Raw genomic sequence first — 18,542 nt, 5'->3', positions numbered from 1 at the left:
TTAGACAGGCAGAACTGCAGAGTCTCAATGTGTGGATGAGACGATAGTGTAGGAAGGAAGGGTTTACATTTATTAAGAACTGGGGAAACTTTTGGGAAACAGGGAGCCTATACAGGAAGGATGGGCTTCACCTAAAACAAAATGGAAACAGATTGCTGTCACTTAACTTTAAAAAGGTCGTAGAGCAGTTTTTAAACTAAGGACTGGGGGAAAGCTGACAGGTGCGGAGGAGCATATGGTTCGGACATCCCTGCGGGGAGGATCTATTAATAGAGAATCTCTATGTCCTAGTGAGGACAAGAGGATGGAAAATGATAAAATATAGGCAGGGTCTGATCAGAAACAGTCAAATAAAAAAGAGTCCCATTCAATTACATTGTGTAATGGCAGACAGCTAAAAGCAGACAAGATTTTAAAGTGCTTATATACCAATACTAGAAGTCTAAATAATAAAATGGGTGAACTAGAGTGCCTTGTATTAAATGAGGATATTGATATAATAGGCATCACAGAAACTTGGTGTAATGAGGATAAGCAATGGGATACAGTAATACAAGGGTACAAAATATATCAGAAGGACAGAACAAGTCATGCTGGTGCGGGAGTGGCATTATAGTTGAAAGAAAGCATAGAATCAAATGAAATAAAAATTGTAAATGAATCAAACTGTACCATAGAATCTCTATGGATAGAAATTCCATGCTCTAATAATAAGAATATTATTAGGGATATATTACCCTATATATTATTATTAGGGATATATTACCGACCACCTGACCAGGATGATAGTGACTGTGAAATGCTCAGGGAGATTAGAGAGGCCATTAAAATAAAAAACTCAATAATAATAATGCGGGATTTCAATTATCCCCATATTGACTGGGTACATGTCACCTCAGGACAGGATGCAGAGATAAAGTTTCTTGACACCTTTAATGACTACTTCTTTGAGCACCTTGTCCTGGAACCCACCAGAGGAGAGGCAATTCTTGATTTAGTCCTAAGTGGAGCACAGGATCTGGTCCAAGAGGTGAATATAGCTGGACCACTTGGTAATAGTGACTATAATATAATTAAATTTAATATCCCTGTGGCAGGAAAAACACCACAGCAGCCCAACACTGTAGCATTTAATTTCAGAAAGGGAACTACACAAAATTGAGGAAGTGAGTTAAACAGAAATTAAAGGGTACAGTGCCAAAAGTGAAAACTCTGCAAGCTGTGTGGAAACTTTTTAAAGACATCATAATAGAGTCTCAACTTAAATATATACCTCAAATTAAAAAACATAGTAAGAGAACCAAAAAAAAGAGACACTGTGGCTAAACAACAAATAAAAGAAGCAGTGAGAGGCAAAAAGGCATCCTTTAAAAAGTGGAGGTTAAATCCTAGAGAGGAAAATAGAAAGGAGCATAAACACTGGCAAATGAAGTGTAAAAATACAGTTAGGAAGGCCAAAAAAGAATTTGAGGAACAGTTAACCAAAGATTCAAAAAGTAATAGCAATTTTTTTAAAGTACATCAGAAGCAGGAAGCCTACTAAACAACTAGTCAGGCCACTGGATGATTGAGGTGCTAAAGGAGCAATCAAGGATGATAAGGCCATTGCGGAGAAACTAAATGAATTCTTTGCATGAGGATGTGAGGGAGATTCCCAAATCTGAGCCATTATTTTTAGGTGACAGATCTGAGGAACTGTCCCAGATTGAGGTGTCATTAGAGGAGGTGTTGGAACAAATTGATGAATTAAACAGTAATAAGTCACCAGGACCAGATGGTATTCACTCAATAGTTCTTAAGGAACTCAAATGTGAAATTGCAGAACTACCGTACCAGATGACTGGAGGATAGCTAATGTGACACCAATTTTTAAAAAGGGCTCCAGAGGTGATCCCGGCAATTACACGCTTGTAAGCCTGACTTCAGTACCAGGCAAACGGGTTGAAACTATAATAAAGAACAATATTGTCAGACATATAAATGAACATAATTTGTTGAGGACGAGTCAACATGGTTTTAGTAAAGGGAAATCATGCCTCACCAATCTACTAGAATTCTTTAAGGGGGTCAACAAGCTTGTGGACCAAGGGGATCCATTGGATATAGTGTACTTAGATTTTTCAGAAAGCCTTTGACAAGGTCCCTCGCCAAAGGCTCTTACGCAAAGTAAGTTGTCACGGGATAAGAGAGAAGGTGCTCTCATGGATTGGTAACTGGTTAAAAGATAGGAAAAAAAGAGTAGGTATAAATGGTCAGTTTTCAGAATGGAGAGAGGTAAATAGTGGTGTCCCCCAGGGGTCTGTTCTGGGACCAGTTTATTCAACATATTCATAAATGATATGGAAAAAGGGGTAAACAGTGAGGTGACAAAATTTGCAGATGATACAAAATTATTAAAGATAGTTAAGACCGAGGCAGACTGCAAAGAGCTACAAAAAGATCTCTCAAAACTGGGTGAGTGGGCAACAAAATGGCAGATGAAATTTAATATTGATAAATGCAAAGTAATGCACATTAGAAAGCATAATCCCAACAATATATATAAAATGATGGGGTCTAAATTAGCTGTTACCACTCAAGAAAGATCTTGGAGTCATTGTGGATAGTTCTCTGAAAACATCCATTCAATGTGCAGTGGCAGTCAAAAAAGGGAACAGAATGCTGGGAATAATTAAGAAAGGGATAGATAATAGGACAGAAAATATGTTGCTTCTATATAAATCCATGATATGCCCACATCTTGAATACTGTGTGCAGGTGTGGTCGCCCCATCTCAAAAAGATATATTGGAATTGGAAAAGATACAGAGAAAGGCAACAAAAATGATTAGGGGTATGGAATGGCTTCCATATGAGGAGAGATTAATAAGACTGGGACTTTTCAGCTTGGAAAAGAAATGGCTATGAGGATATATGATTGAGGTCTATACATTATGACTGGTGTAGAGAAAGTAGATAAGGAAGTGTTGTTTACTACTTCTCATAACACAAGAACTAGGGGTCGCCAAATGAAATTAATTAAATTTCTTCACACGATGCAGTCAACCTGTGGAACTATTTCCCAGAGGACGTTGTGAAGGCCAAGACCACAACAGAGTTAAAAAAAGAACTAGATAAATTCATGGAGGATAGGTCCATCAATGGCTGTTAGCCAGGATGGGCAGGAATGGTGTCCCTAGCCTCTGTTTGCCAGAAGCTGGGAATGAGCAACAGGGGATGGATCACTTCATGATTACCTGTTCTGTTCATTCCCTCTGGGGCACCTGGCACTGTCCACTGTCAGAAGACAGGATACTGGGCTAGATGGACCTTTTGTCTGACCCAGTAGGGCCATTCTTATATTATGTTAAGCATGCACGGACATGTGACTTGCCCATATAACTCCAAACACCATCTTGTTCCTTGTAATTCTCCACAGTGAGAACAATGTGTTTCTCTTCACTTGGCTGAAGCTACAAAAGGCCCTGGAAACATCTCCATTTTGTCTCTTTCCTGCTTAAATCTCTGGACTATGGACTTATACTAATAGAAGCATTCTAATTACAGGACTGAGGACCTGCCAATGATTGGAAGCAACCAGAGACTTAACAAGTCAGCAGTTTATTCCATCGCTCCCACAAGCCTGATCCAAGAACTTTGCAATTATTGTATGTATTTGATTCCTTTAACCAATTTTAACTCTCACCTTTTTTCCTTTTTATAAATAAACCTTTAGATATTAGATATTAAAGGATTGGCAACAGCATGATTATTGGGTAAGATCTGAGTTATATATTGACCTGGGTATGTGGTTGGTCCTTTGGGATCAGAAGAACCCTTTTGTTTGATTAAATTGGTTTTAAATAACCACTCATCATTAAGTCTAGTGTCTGGGTGTTGAACCCAGGACTGGCATACTGGAGGATGCATTTCTGACTTCTTGTTAGCCAGTGTGGTGAGCCAGAAGTTTACTTTTGTTGCTGGTTTGATATATCTCATGGAAGAATAACCACTAGTTTTGGGGTATGTCTGCCCTTTTTCTCAGCAGCTTGTCCTGAACTTGGTATTCTCAGTTGTAATCCTGGAGGCACAGTGGCACACTCCCTTCAACCTGCACTGAGTAAACTTATTCCATCTATCCCTAAGAGGGTGTCCGAAGACCTTTACAAGGGATTCCAGCTCCTAGATGCAAAGGGAATGGGTCTCAGTAGTAACCCTTGTAGGAACCTGCATGGGTCCTGCTGCACAATTACATCCCCTAGTTATGCTATGACCTGTGGGAAACCCTCTAGGATCCCTCACAGCTTTCATTCTTTTCCAAAAATGTCTCATTAGGTTATACCACATGTATTTTGTATATCTCTTTTTGCTCCTCCAGCCATTTCTTTCCTTTCTAATTTGTGGACCTGGACTGTCAAGTTCTTTACCTGTTGATTTAAGGCTCCAATTCCCAATATTAAACTTTGTAATAACAGCTTTCCCCCCCCTTTCTAAATTTTCTATCCAGCACTATCTGTTGTAGTTCCTTTTAATGGAACCTTCCATTACCTTCCTTGCCATCACACTCTTTGGGAGATGACTGAATTCAGCTTCTGTTTTTTAGGACAACAGTTTAATCAGCCTTGGAAATAATGTAGCTGAAACTGAGTGAAATCTAAGTACCTTTTTTGCACCAAATGATGTCAATTTTATCTGTGGCCATTACACAAAATACTGTAAAAGATGTTCATTTGGAAAAAGAACCATATAGTTTGAATACATACTTCTGGTGCAATAACCTTAAATGATAGTGTAACACCCCTCTGGGTAAAAAAACATATTTTATCTCATGTATTAAATTCTGGCAGTTTAAGCTCCTTGGTAGATTTTTCTGAAATACCATTAGAAAGGAAATACCCTGAAATTAGATGAACACTATCCACTATGGTTTTTTGAACAGTCAAAACATATATTACTTTATGGGAGGCTTCTCTTTCTTGCTTAATAATCCTACTAGGCAAATTAGAAGGCTGGATAAGGACAGCAGCTTTCTGCTTTCCGAAAGGGGAAAAATACCCAACAAAAATAAAATGTTTTATGCAGATCAAATTCATAGGTTTTCTAAAAAAAATTAAAATCTTTGTCTCTGCTACTAAACAGAATAATAAAGCAGAGAAACACTTTTCCATGGCTGGAGATGGAACACTGGATAATGTGGGCCAGGGCTCTGAGGTGGCACTGAGCTTTCCCTCTCTCATAGGTCTTTGGCTGGCTGGTTTTTGCTCACATGCTCAGTGATCGCCATATGTGGGGTCAAGAAGGATTTTTCCCCCAGGACAGACTGGTAGTGATTTTCATCTTCCTCAGCTGCATAGAGTGCAAGTCACTTGCCAGGATTATCTGGGTATAGCTCACTTAATCATATTGCTGCCATTGCAGGGGCCTTGGGCATAGATGCACCTTGGTCACTCAGATTCTCTCTCTCTGTGGCAAATAATAGCCTGGTGTCTTGTGGGCTGTAATACTTTGGTCTAATTTTGGTTGTGAGATTTAGTGTGTGGTATTGATTAGATAATCTGGGGTGGTCCCTTCTGGCCTTAAATTCTATGAACTCTGGGCAAATTATAATCTCAGAAAGACTAAGGTGTTGAACCTGCACTACACAGATACAAAGTTTTGCAGTTATAAAGCAGGACTTGGTGCATGAGCGGAACTTGCTCTTACGTAAATAAGAACACTGATGTGTGGTTGCTAAATTAATCCTGCCAAGTAGCAGGGGAAAAATTTAAGAAGAAATGTAGAATTAACCACCTCATTAACAAGATGAGGATTGCACCTAAGTGTAGGTCTCCCAACATGTCCAGTCTCCCTTATTAACATTTCACACTTGTGAGTAAGGAACCAAGTGCAAAGTGGACTTGAGACTAACTACAGCTCAGTGTGGAAGATAATATACTTACTACTGAGAATTTTCAAAAGGGATCCATGATTCTGGGTGTCTCAAGACACCTTGAAGGGCCTGATTTTCAGATGGCAGATATCCAGCACTTTCTGAAAATCATGTCTTTTTAAGGTTTCTTAAGTTCGGCAGTCAAAAATTAAGGCACCTAAAATCACTAATTGCTTTTGAAAATGTAAGTTCTAGTGCTTAACCGAGCTTGTACCCTTAGCTTCTCCTTGAACTTGTTCTGGAGAACAACCATCTTGCATTCACTCTTGAGCACTGTTTCATGTACCAAGTGCTGAATAATAACATGAGAGGACTCGATGTTTCAAAAACAAATTTTGCTCTTTATTAAGAGAAGTACATACAATGATGCTGCAACTGCAGCTTGCATTCAAATCATGTGCATACAGATTGGCTGTTGCCTCCTCCAAACTCTGTCCTCCTGCAGCCTGTGCTCTTCCCTCAAGTTCAATGCAGCTTGCTACAGGTGCCCACAGGGATTTGCAGGGTCAAGGTGTTTGTCCATTCACGTGTCAGAATCTGGTGGTACAAAGTCACAAATACTCTTAATCACCAGATTCAACCAATGTTTTTTTGAAATGAGAGCGACTTCTGCAACTACATTCAGCTCATTTTAAGGAAAAGTGCATCAATCATTTGCTAGTGGACTTTTATGTGCACACTGGGACACTTCCCACCACATGGATTTGGATCAGAAATGGACCAGTACTGACTTGAAGGTGCCTTTTAGCCTACTGCTTTGATGATGGAAACAAAAACAATGTGGACCAAAATCTCCTCTTCTGATACCATTGTGCGGGGGTAAGTGAAATAATCTTGCACTTTAGCTCTTGTCAGCTGAATGTATAGTATGTTAAGTTATTGTACCCTTAACAAGACCTCTAGTATGTTTCTCAGAAAAACATTTTAATTCTGTATTTTTTTCTTTCAGCCATTGATTGTCAACACTGACTTCTCAAACACAATGCATTACATAGCCTAGCACAACTTTAGAAAAGTGTGGGGAGAAAAGACATTCTCCAGAGTTTATGTAATTCTTGAGAAATTCTTCAAAGACAGTGTTAACTGAAGTTTTGTTGGTTTCCTTCAAGAACTGAAGATGATATGTCACTTTTGCTGGCTGTTCATAAAAATAAAATATACAGCAGAAAATCAAAATGTTTTTCCATTTAAAATATAACTTTACATGTTATGTTAAAATCATTTTACAAATTCACAGTTAAAAACAATCATGCTGCCATATGCGTAAATCCACACGAATATTTCAGTTCAAGTGATTCAGAGGAACTAATGAATAAATAGTTCCATCACTGGTTTTAGAAGCTGGAGTACAATGGCCATTTCTCATATGCGAATTATGGACAGATGAGGAAGTCTCTGTTCTGTAAATTTGGGCTTGCATTTCGCAGCAACCAAACTTGCTCAGTAAAATGAAGAAATCCCTGCGGAAGGTCTTTGTGAAAATCGCATACAAGAAAGGATTGGCACATGAATTGATAGGATAGAACAAAACTAGGAGGATCTTGGATTTGGACACAGTGATGAGAGGAAGCTTGAGTGATGCCGATATTGCAAAAAAAGATATTGGTGCCATGCACAGAAAATCGGTGAAGATCAGTATCGCCATGCGCTTGGCAATTTTGGTGTCACTGTTTGAAGAGATTACATTAGGGTTTCTCACTGTGAAGTAGATGCAGATGTAACAGGCACAGATGATCATAAATGCAAGAACATTCAGTACTAAAAGGAATATGATATAAGCCTGGGAAAGGGGTGTTTCTATATCCATGGGCAAGCAAATGCTGACTTTCATGTAGCTGCTGACTCCAAATATGGGAAGAAGGGCCACAGTGAAGGCAAACATCCAACCAAAAATCATAATAACCATGGCATGCCTAAATCGAACCTTGCGGTCCAGTTGCATGGCATAGGTGATTGTATGCCATCTTTCCAGAGTGATCACAGTCAGTGTGTAAACTGAAAGTTCGCTTGCAAACACAGTGAAAAACCCTGCAGCACTGCATCCCGCACCAGTCTGCCAGTCTATGGCATAGTTGTAATATTGGCTTTTGGTCTGTATATCAACAGATGCAATCAACAACAGATAGATGCCTATACATAGGTCTGCAAATGCAAGATTGCACATTAGAAACCGAGGGACAGTGAGTTTATACTGACTGCTTATTAAAATAATCAGCACAACGATGTTCCCGGTGATAGCTAGAATGTTGATAAACCATATCAGGACTCTGAGAATATTGTATCCCATGATATCTTCACAAGGATTGAAGGCATCAGGCTTAGGAGAGCAAGCCACATGGACTACTTCATTACATAAGCCGTAGTCAAAGTCAAATTCATTTTCTAGTGAGTCAAAAGCTATGTAGTCATTGGAAATGTAGTCCTCAGCTGCAGATCTTCTGTGCATCCTGTCCACAGGCTGCTCATCAGCATCTTGCATGACATCAGATTTATTACATATTGGATGCAATGCAGAACTGGAATGGAAGAACAGAATTTAGTTAGTGCCTAAAAAATACAGCAGAAGAAATAGAAGAAATAAGAGATATCATGCAGTTCCCATTAACATTCTGCCCCTCTTAACTGATTATTTACCCCAAGTCAAGATTTGAGGCCCCAGTCCTGCAAATCTTATGCACATGCTTAACTTTACAGAGATGATTAATCCCATTAGTTTTAGTGGGATTACTGTCATGCATAAAGTTAAGCATGTGTAAAGAAAAGGGTTTGCAGAGGCAGGGCCTATAGGTGCTAAAGTATAGCTTGGGGTGAAACCACATAAACAATGACAAAATATCATTGCAAAACATAGAGCTGGTTGAAAAATGGGGGAGAGAGGGATAATGCAAAAAAAAAATGAGAATGTTTGTTTTAGTTTTTCATTGAAATTTTCCAATAATCTCTTTTTATGCAAAGGGACTGAAATATATATTCTCTTCCCAGAATTTGGTGTGCATCTCAAGAAACAAACCAAGGAAGCCAAGGGGTAGGGAGGGTGTATAATGGTCCAAAAGAGGGTGCCAAAAGTAGACAAATGAGACAAGATGCTCCAGCTAAGCACCTTACATTCACTACCATCTTTTCCTCAATTTATGCAGACTTGACCAGCACAATTAATTACAGGTAAATTACTTCCTCTGCTTATAGATAGCAGATTTGCATGTCTGCTAGTAAATCATTTTGCTTGTATTTTCTTAATACAGCTGAATACAAAACTTGTTCTAGCACCCAGTAAGAGTACTTATGTGGTTAAACATATTGCTGAATCAGGGTCCCCAAAAAAGTACATGTTACTGTTCTACTCTTCTAAAGCAAGTCTTCCTTTATTTATACAATTCATCAATCTGCTTTCTTTGTCTCAAAATATATTCTGAATCCACTCCAGATTAATTCAACATTAATACTCTGTTGAATATGCTTAAGAAACAGTATGGAAAAATTTAAGAGTGAGGGCTCAGTTATTTGTTTTCCTCTCAGTCTGTCTCAACACACAAATACACAATTTTATCTTATGGTTCCTTTCACAACAGGATGGGCAAAATTTGAAGAACGCTGTGCAAACAACATTCAAATTATATGATTTCATGCTGGCCTTTGAGGAGGGTTTCATCAACCAAGTATTTGAATCCAGATTTAAACATTCTGTCCTGAAAAATCCTTTTTTTGTTATTATTATATATTGCAAGGGATCCATTCTAGTTTTCAGTGTGAAAGAGGGGGTACATGTTAGCTCTGCATATCCCAATTTAATTTTTCCCCCTAAAAGCAAAAACTTATTTAGCATGAAAAAAGATCAAATAAAACTGCCAGTCACTCTGTAAGATTGAAATCACAGACAATTACAGTATTTCATGGTAAAGACTGAGAGTAAAAAGTTCAAAGTACCTATTGACCGTGGCAATTAAGTATAATTTTCAAAAGTGACTTAGGGAGGGCCTAAGGGTCCCAGTGGGACTTAGGAACTTAAGTCACTTTGGCATTTTTGAAAAAAAAATTACCCAGTGTCTGGAATTATTTTCTGTAATTTTTCATCACCCCAGTGCCATAGAGTAACTGATCATTTTAGTTATCTTTCATGGTAATTAAAACTCTGCTTTTTTTAAAGGAAAGGGATTTGAATTGTTCTCTGAAGTTGCTCTTCCTAAAGTATTCAGGGGCATGTCCATAGTGGAAATAGTTTATAAAGTCAACAATGTCTTGAAAACTTAACTATAATTACAAATCAGTAATTTTCCTTTGCACAGTACCATTCATAGCTACCTGTTCTTGTACAATGAAGAGCAAGAGTAAGTTTCTCTTAGAAGGCACTGATTTCCTTAAAGGAATTTGAATTGAGGCACAGGCAGATTAAGTAACTTGCTCAAGGTACAAAAGCTAGCATCAGAACTAGGATTAGAACTCAGAAATTCCTTTTTCCAGCCTTGTACTCAATCCACCAAATGAAACTGCCCAAATAAATGGGAAGAAACAACTTAGTAAATACTCCCCCTAGAAGCAGAGAAAATATATCTGTGTTTAGCAACACTATAATACACAGAATATGAACTGTTCAAAACCACAGAGCACAAATGAAGAAAAGAAAGCCAACGATATTGCAAGGCAAACAAAGAGGATAGCTGGGCCTTGAGCTCAGAAATAGACTCAGTAGAATAAATGGGCCAAATCTAGATTCCATACAAGACACTAACTCTAAGTAATTCAGCTTACTGAAAAGTGACAGCGTGAGGCCTGGTCTAAACTACAGGGTTAGGTCAACATAAGTTGCCTTGCAATTGACCTAGCTACGCAAATGTCTTCACTTAAATTTGGCTCCTGCCAATGTAAGTGCCTCTCTATGTCCATTTAGTAACACCACCTTCCTCAGTGGTGTAGATTTATAGTCAATTAGGGCTACACAGTCTGAGTGTAGATACTGTGTTTCTTACGTTGACTGTTATTGGTCTTCAGGAGCCATCCCACAGTGCCCCACACTGACAATACAATCAATACAAGTGCTCCTGCTGGGGATACAAACCACTGTCACAAAGCGTGCACACACACAAGTTTTTTAATAACTGTAATGGCTGTAAGTTAGGTCAACACAATTTTGTAGTGTAGACGTCCTCTAAAAAACAATTTCAAATGTAAGAAGAAAGTCATATCATCATGATTCTTTGAGAAAGAAGCTAATCTTTACGTCAAAAGAATCAGAACGATGGCTGAAGTTCCTGTTGAGAATTGTCAGCTTCAGGGACACATAGATAGGAGGAAATTTTTTTTTTTTGAATCACAGATGAAGGAGGGCCTCCAACACAACCTGCAAAGCAAACCTTTATACAAGTTAGTTTAAAATGTAGTGTATCTTTTATTAGATCAACAGCAGACTTTTTAGTACGATGATTCTATAGACCATAATTTTTAGCCGTAAGCTCTCAAAAAATTAGATCTTAGGGCCTGAGCTTATGGGCCAACTGAGCCATGTGTTGTGCAAGACCAGGGAGCTTGGGTGGGAAGGACAAAGGTGACTTATCTTTAATTCATCTTTACAAGTCCTGGATACTAAGCCTGGTCCATTTTTGATCCCCTACACAAGTTAGAAAAGCCACAGGGCTCCTGTAACTTACATTAGTTGCCCATGGCCCCACGGAATCAGGGATCACTGAGATGTGGGGGTGCTTTGCTGGGAGAGAGGATAGTGTAGGAGCCACTGTGGCAGCTTTCACCACCTAAAGATTCTCCAGTAGAGCAGATTCCTCAGAGTGTTGCTTAAGTGCTGTTAGGGTAGTTTTGAATCAGTGGAGCAGCCAGATGCGGCTGAGGATCTGACCCTGAACATCCTTTGAGGGTTTTCGTATGATAACCATAAGGCTCAAACATCCTTAAAAATGGATAATCCAGGTTATCAGGTAGATAATGTTTATTCTCCCTGACAAATCACATCCTAGCTCTAATCTTGAAAGAGAAATAATAGTCTTTGGATAATGTATGATGAAGTCAAGTGACACCAGTACTCTCATCATGATGATGAATAATCTCCCTTCCACTTATCAAGAGTAGTCCTTGATCAGACAATCATCACAGTGGGGTTGAACATGTCATTAAGGACTCTTCAAAACAACTGAACAGTCCTGAGTACACACAGAGCTTGTGTCAGACACAGAAATGCTTTGACATGGAAGCAGGTGTATTTGCTACATCCTATACCGGGGTGGGCAAACTTTTTGGCCCAAGGGCCAAATCTGGGTATGGAAATTGTACGGCGGGCCACAAATGATCACAAAATTGGGGGTTGGGGTGCGGGAGAGGGTGAGGGCTCTGAGTAGGGGTGCGGGCTCTGGGGTGGGGCGAGGGCTTTGGGGTTGGGGCGTGGGAGGGGTCCGGGGTTCAGGCTCTGGGTGGCACTTACATCAAGCAGCTCCCAGAAGCAGCAGAATGTCCCTCCTCTAGCTCCTACGCAAAGGCACAGCAGAAAGCTCTGCGTGCTGCCCCATTCACAGGTGCAGCCCCCGCAGCTTCCATTGGCTGCTGTTCCCAACCAATGGGAGCTTGGGGGGCAGTGCTTGGGGGGGCAGTGTGCAGAGCCCCCTGGCTGTCCCTATGTGTAGGAGCTGGAGGGGGGACATGCCGCTGCTTCCAGGAGCTGTGTGGAGCAGGGCAAGCCCCTGACCCTGCTCACCAGCTGGAGCACCAGAGCGGGGCAAGCCCCAGATCCCAATTCCCAGTGAGAGCTTGAGGGTTGGATTAATATGTCTGCAGGGCCGGATGTGGTTCCCAGGCCGTAGTTTGCCCACCCCATCCTATACCCAATATCTAAGCTAATTTGCATGCAAATTACTTTGAGGTTCAGATTCAAAGTATATCACTATTCTCCTGAATTAAAACTTTTCTGTTTTAAATCTCTATAGCCCAGGCTAGTTCTTAAGTCACCCAGTTATTTCAATATAAGGATGGGACTTCAATAGAATCCCTTCTCCATGATGCCTCTGCTTGAATGACTTGCTACAGATAAGCTTTTCTTGACTTCTCAGTAGCTTAATTAAAAATAAACAATCTGGATAAAGTTTTGAAAATTAATGTGCTCCATTTTTTTTAAATGATAAGAGTCTTGCTTTTGAAAGAGGGAATAGAGGCTAGAAAGAAGCAAATGCCACTAGCCACATACCTTAGATATAGGCCTGGTCTACACTGCAGGGTTAGGTTGCTGTAAGCTGCCTTGCATCGACCTACCTGTGGAAGTCTCTTTATTTAAATTTGGCTTCTGCCGATGTAAGTGCCTCTTTGTGCTGATTTATGCTGTGTCTACACTACGGAGTTAAGTCAACATAAGTTACATTTTTCAGAGTAACAGCCGTGTTAGTCTGTATTCGCAAAAAGAAAAGGAGTACTTGTGGCACCTTAGAGACTAACCAATTTATTAGAGCATAAGCTTTCGTGAGCTACAGCTCACTTCCTCAGATGCATATCGTGGAAACTGCAGCAGGCTTTATATATACACAGAGAATATGAAACAATATCTATTCCCACCCCACTGTCCTGCTGGTCACTTTAGATAAGCTATTAAAGCTATTATTATAAGCTATTTGCAATTCACCACCCTCTGCTGCTGGGAGCTGTGGGAATGGATCGTGGTGCATTATCGGGACATCCTCACTGTCCCATGGTGCAGTTCTTTCTGTCCCATCATTCCATGGGTTTACAACTTTGTTTCACACTGTTTTTAACAGCCCATGTAAACTGTGCACCCGCCATCTCTGACTGAAAATGAGGATTCTGAATTGCTGACCACTCTTGTGATGAGTGTGATGAACACAATGTGACTGGTCCTGCAATATTTCATGAGTTCTGAATCAAAAAGTGAATCAGTGGTGCCTTCCCTGCTGTGTGCCATTGAAAGAAATAATTCAAGATTGCTGCTGGCATTCAGAGAGCACCTGCACATGGTGGACGTCAGTATTGGGCTCGGTGGTATCACACCTTGATGCATGTATGGGATGATGAGCAGTGGCTGTAGAACTTTTGGATGTGCAAATGCACCATCCTGGAACTGGGTGCAGAGTTTGTCCCAGCACCACAATGCAAGGACACCAGAATGAGAGCTGCTTTCACTGTGGAAAAATGAGTGGTGATTGCTGTGTGGAAGCTGGCAACTTTGGTGTCAGCCACAAATCCGTTTGGAGTTGGAAAGTGCATTGTGGGGGAAATGGTGATGCAAGTGTGCAGGGCCATTAATCACCTCCAGCTATGAAGGACTGTGACTCTGGGTAACATGCAGGAAATAAATGATGGCTTTGAAGCAATGGGATTCCTAAACTGCAGCTGGGTGACAGATGGAACGCATATCCAATTTTGGCCCCAAACCATCTTGCAATGGAGTACACCAACCAGAAGGGTCTTGCAGGCACTGGTGGATCACTGGGGCTGTTTCACTAACTTCAGTGCAGGGTGGTCAGGGAACGTGCATGTGTGCATCTTTAGGAACACTGGACTGTATAGAAAGCTGCACGCTGGGACTTTATTTCCAGACCAGAACATTCAAATTGGGGATGTGGAAATGCCCATGGTGCTCCTTGGAGACCCTGCATATGCCTTCCTCCCATGGCTCTTGAAGCCTTACATCAGGAACCTAGATAGCAGCAAGGAGTGCTTCAACAACAGGCTCAGCCGGTGCTGAATGATCATTGAATGTGCCTTTGGCAAATTAAAAGGTCACTAGCCCTGCCTTTTTTCGCAGGTTAGACCTCAATGAGGAAAATATTCAGATAGTCACAGCAGCCTGCTGTGTTCTGCATAACATTTGCGAAGCAAAGAGGGAAAAGTTTCCCCAGGAATGAAGTGCTGAGATAGATCAGCTGGCTGCTGATTTTGAGCAGCCAGACACCATGGCAATTAGAGGGGCACAGTGGGACACTATTAGAATTAGGAAGGCTTTGAAGGAGCATTTTGACAATTATTCCCAGTAATGTGTCTTTATGTGATGCATTCAGCCAGGCAATGTTTGCTTGCTCCCTTGAACGACTCCTGTTGTGCTTGCTTCCTGAGCATTAATTGTACTGAGCAAATATTCCTGCCTGTAGTCACTATGTTTGAATGTCAGAACCAACTAACATGTATAACACAAATAAAGACTCATTTTATTTCAAAGACTAAAGTTTAATAGCAGGACAATACACAAACATTTTGTCAAACAGGGGACATGGTAATGAGGCAAAGTCTCTCGGTTATTGTTCTCACAGCTGCTGGTAACTCCTGCTTTCATTATGAAACCAGTCCCTAGGGGTGGAGTGCACAGAGTACTGCAAGGGACAGGGACCATGTGAGGAATGTGGTGGGGGAGTTTGAGGAGGGCATGGAACAGAGTTCTGCACTGGGTGCAGGGGGAGTTGTGCACAGGTGTGATAAGTTTGCAGTGTAATGAGAGACTTGAGCACCTCTGTTTGGCCCTCCTTTCCAGGTTATCCAGCCTGAGTCTTTCATTGATTGTGTCTCTCCAAGTTCTTGTTTCACTATCTGCTGCATTTGTTGACTGCAGCAATTCGCAAAACATCTCCTTACTCCTCCTGGTTCACTGCCTTATCTGGTGGAGGCACTCCACCAGTGTGGAGGACTGGGTCCTCAAGGAGACAACTCCAGAAGCCAAAGACACAATGAACAGAGACAGTATTGTGAATTCGCTCACAGCTGTGAATCACAAAAGTTACATACACTTCTTTCTCATTGTCCCTTTGCTAGCACACAGCTTGGTGAGAGTCTGAAATATGGTGAGTTTGATGGTGGGGGAGAGTTGGGAAGGGTGAATGGGCAAGAAGGGACAAAGGGTTGTTTGTGAAGAGGGACACTACATACGCCTAGGGAGAGTATTCTGAACGTTGGCACCCCTTTCCAGGTGCCACTTAGGGTAATCAAACCAATATCTCCCTCTTGAGGGAACCCAGAATGCAAAGGTGCATCTCCTGCATGTGTGCGGCTTCAGACCAGGTCAGTATACTGCTCGTCTGTGTGCTGCTTTGGTCCCTGCAGAAATATTTGCTGGTTGCCATGGCAAAGTTTCCTACAGGGAATAAACAAGGCAACTCTGCCAATGGACCTTTGGCAGAGGATTGCAGAATACCTAAAGGAAAGTTTCCTAGAGATCACTATGGAGGATTCCCAAGACAAACTTTTCCACCAGCCCCCACTGCATAGCTGCACAGGCTCATTTGTTAATTTCTGTTCCTTATCCCTCCTCTACCATATAACGAAGTACATGGGAGCTCAATCTCTTCTCACAGTGCAGTATCAAAGCAAAATGCATGCTTACCAGAGCTCGCATCCCCTGCTTCATGCATGCTAGAGCTGGACTGCTGGGACTGGCTAGGCCCCTCCAGAGTCAAAAAGAGGTTCTGATGTACCATTCCACTGGACGACCCTGTCATGTGTTCCACATCCTCCTCCAACTCGATTTCGATTTCCTCATCTACCTCTTTGTCCTTGGGGTTGACTCCATTGGCCGCTACCTCTAGTCCCCCCCGAAGTGTCCACAGGGCTCTTGACGGTCAAGACGGGGTCACCACCGAAGATGGCATGCAGTTCCTTGTAGAAGCACCATGTTTTCGGCACTGCACCAGAGCAATGGTTAGCCTCCTTTGCCTTCTGGTATGCCTGCCTCAGCTCCTTGATCTTAGCACAATACTGCTGCATGTCCCTTTCATGCCCCTTCTCTTGCATCCCACTAGCAATGAGTCTGTAGGTATGAAATTTCCTACAGCTCGAGTGAAGCTGTGATTGCAAAGCCTCCTCTCCCCACAGACCCAGCAGATCCTACAGCTCCTGATGTACTTCAGGTGGGAGCTCATCCACAGAAGAAAAGCTGGCACAGTTAGCTGGGAAGATGCTGTGTGAACTGCACATGCTGAGTAAACAGGAAGAGGAATTTTTAAAGTTCCCAGGCCTTTAAATGGGGGAGGGGCAAATGGCTACGTACTTTCAGGGCAGCGATTTCAAACTGCTGACCAGAGTAGTCATGATGGGCATTGTTCCTGGAGGCTAATTAGAGTTACATAAGCAAGTGCACTGTTTACACTGACACTGCATTGATCAAGCTTTGTCACAAAAAGCTCTATGTCTCTCTTTGAGGTGGTTTTATTTTGTTGGTGTAGCAGGAGAGTTAAATCAGTGGGAGGAGCATTGTAGTCTGTACACCTCTACTGTTTTGTTGATGAAAGCTAACTTTTGTCCACAAAAACTGTGTAGTGAAGACAAGGCCTTAATAACACCACCTTCCTGAGGTGATACAAAAGGTTTTGAGCTGCTGTATTTTGTCTCCAAGCACAGCACTGAAAAAAATACTGCTTTGCTGTCATTAACTGAAAAGGGGAAAAATCAAAATAAAATTTATTAAATTGGTAAGAAATAGGGTGGCAGCAGTAGACCATAACAGTAAGATGCATGTTTTAACAAGTACAGTAACTCCTCACTTAACATTGTCCGGGTTAACATTTCATTCTTACATTGCTGATGAGTTCAAGAACATGGTTGTTTAAAGTTGCGCAATGCTCCCTTATAATGCTGTTTGGCAGCTGCCTGCTTTGTCCACTGCTTGCAGAAAGAGCAGCCCGTTGGAGCTAGCTGGTGGGGGATTGGAACCAGGATGGAGCAGCAGTCCCCCTATCAGCGCCCCTAAGTTTCCTGTGCAGCAACCACCAAGCACGCTATCAATTGCCAGGCAGTTCAGCTGACTCTCCCCATACTGCCATGTGCTGCTCCTGCCCTCTGCCTTAGAACTGATCCCATGCGCCTCCTCCTTGCTGTGCAGACGGCAGGAGGGAAGAGGGGTGCTAATGTCAGGGTGTCCCCCTCCCTCCCGCACCCCACTCCTGCACCTCATCTCCACAGAGGAGAGGGGGAGGGGGAAGGGACACAACAGGGCTCAGTATGGAGGGAGCTTGCTGGCAGTAGCTGCTGTCTCAACTTGCTGATCTACTTAAAAAGGCAATGTACTTAGAGTTGGGTCAGTGTACTTAAAGGGGCAATGTGTGTGTGTCTCTCTCTCTCTCTCTCTCTCTCTCTCTCTCTCTCACACACACACACACACACAGTGTGTGTCTCTGTCTCTCTCTGCCATGCTGTTTCTCCTCCCTCATTGGTGCTGCCTTGTAGAGTGTGATGCTAAAATCACAACATGTTAACTCTTGAGGGCTCAGCAGAATGCTAGTTCATTTAGCAGTAAGGCATTCCCTGGGAAATATCCCACCCTCTGACTCCACCACCTCAACCAAGCTTAAAAAAATTTCCCTGGAACCTAACCCCCCCCCCCGCATTTACATTAATTCTTATAGGGAAATTGGATTCGCTTATCATTGTTTCGCTTAAAGTAGCATTTTTCAGGAACATAACTACAACGTTAAGCAAGGAGTTACTGTAAGTATATATTAAAGAAATAAGTTGATGGTTTATATTTTATAAGTCTGGTAATTTTAAGGGTGCGGTCAATGTTGGCACACAGCCAAGGACAGTGAGCTGGTAGTTTTAAACAGTTCTGCCAAGGACTGGTATGTTGGTAGGCAGATTGTGGACTGAGGTGAGGTAAAGGTCGCTCCAAAACCTGAAGGGAGTGGTCAGTCAAGCATGGTGCAGGTTTT

The 18,542-nt window shown here is 41.7% G+C and overlaps 1 protein-coding gene across 1 annotated transcript in view; it reads right to left on the bottom strand.

Annotated features, from left to right (window-relative positions):
* Window positions 1-7,149: 7,149 nt before the first annotated feature.
* The window catches only part of FSHR (follicle stimulating hormone receptor), a 162,327-nt gene continuing 150,934 nt past the window's right edge, over window positions 7,150-18,542 (bottom strand). The window contains exon 10 of the mRNA XM_084622308.1: window positions 7,150-8,423. Coding sequence (XP_084478434.1) covers window positions 7,190-8,423 — 1,234 coding nt within the window. The 3' untranslated portion in view covers window positions 7,150-7,189. The remainder of the gene's footprint in view (window positions 8,424-18,542) is intronic.

This window comes from Lepidochelys olivacea (genome assembly GCF_965140295.1).
Source record: "Lepidochelys olivacea isolate rLepOli2 genome assembly, chromosome: 3".
NCBI lineage: Eukaryota > Metazoa > Chordata > Testudines > Cheloniidae > Lepidochelys > Lepidochelys olivacea.
The sequence above is the reverse complement of the archived record's forward strand: the minus strand, read 5'-3'. Positions and strand labels throughout refer to the sequence as shown.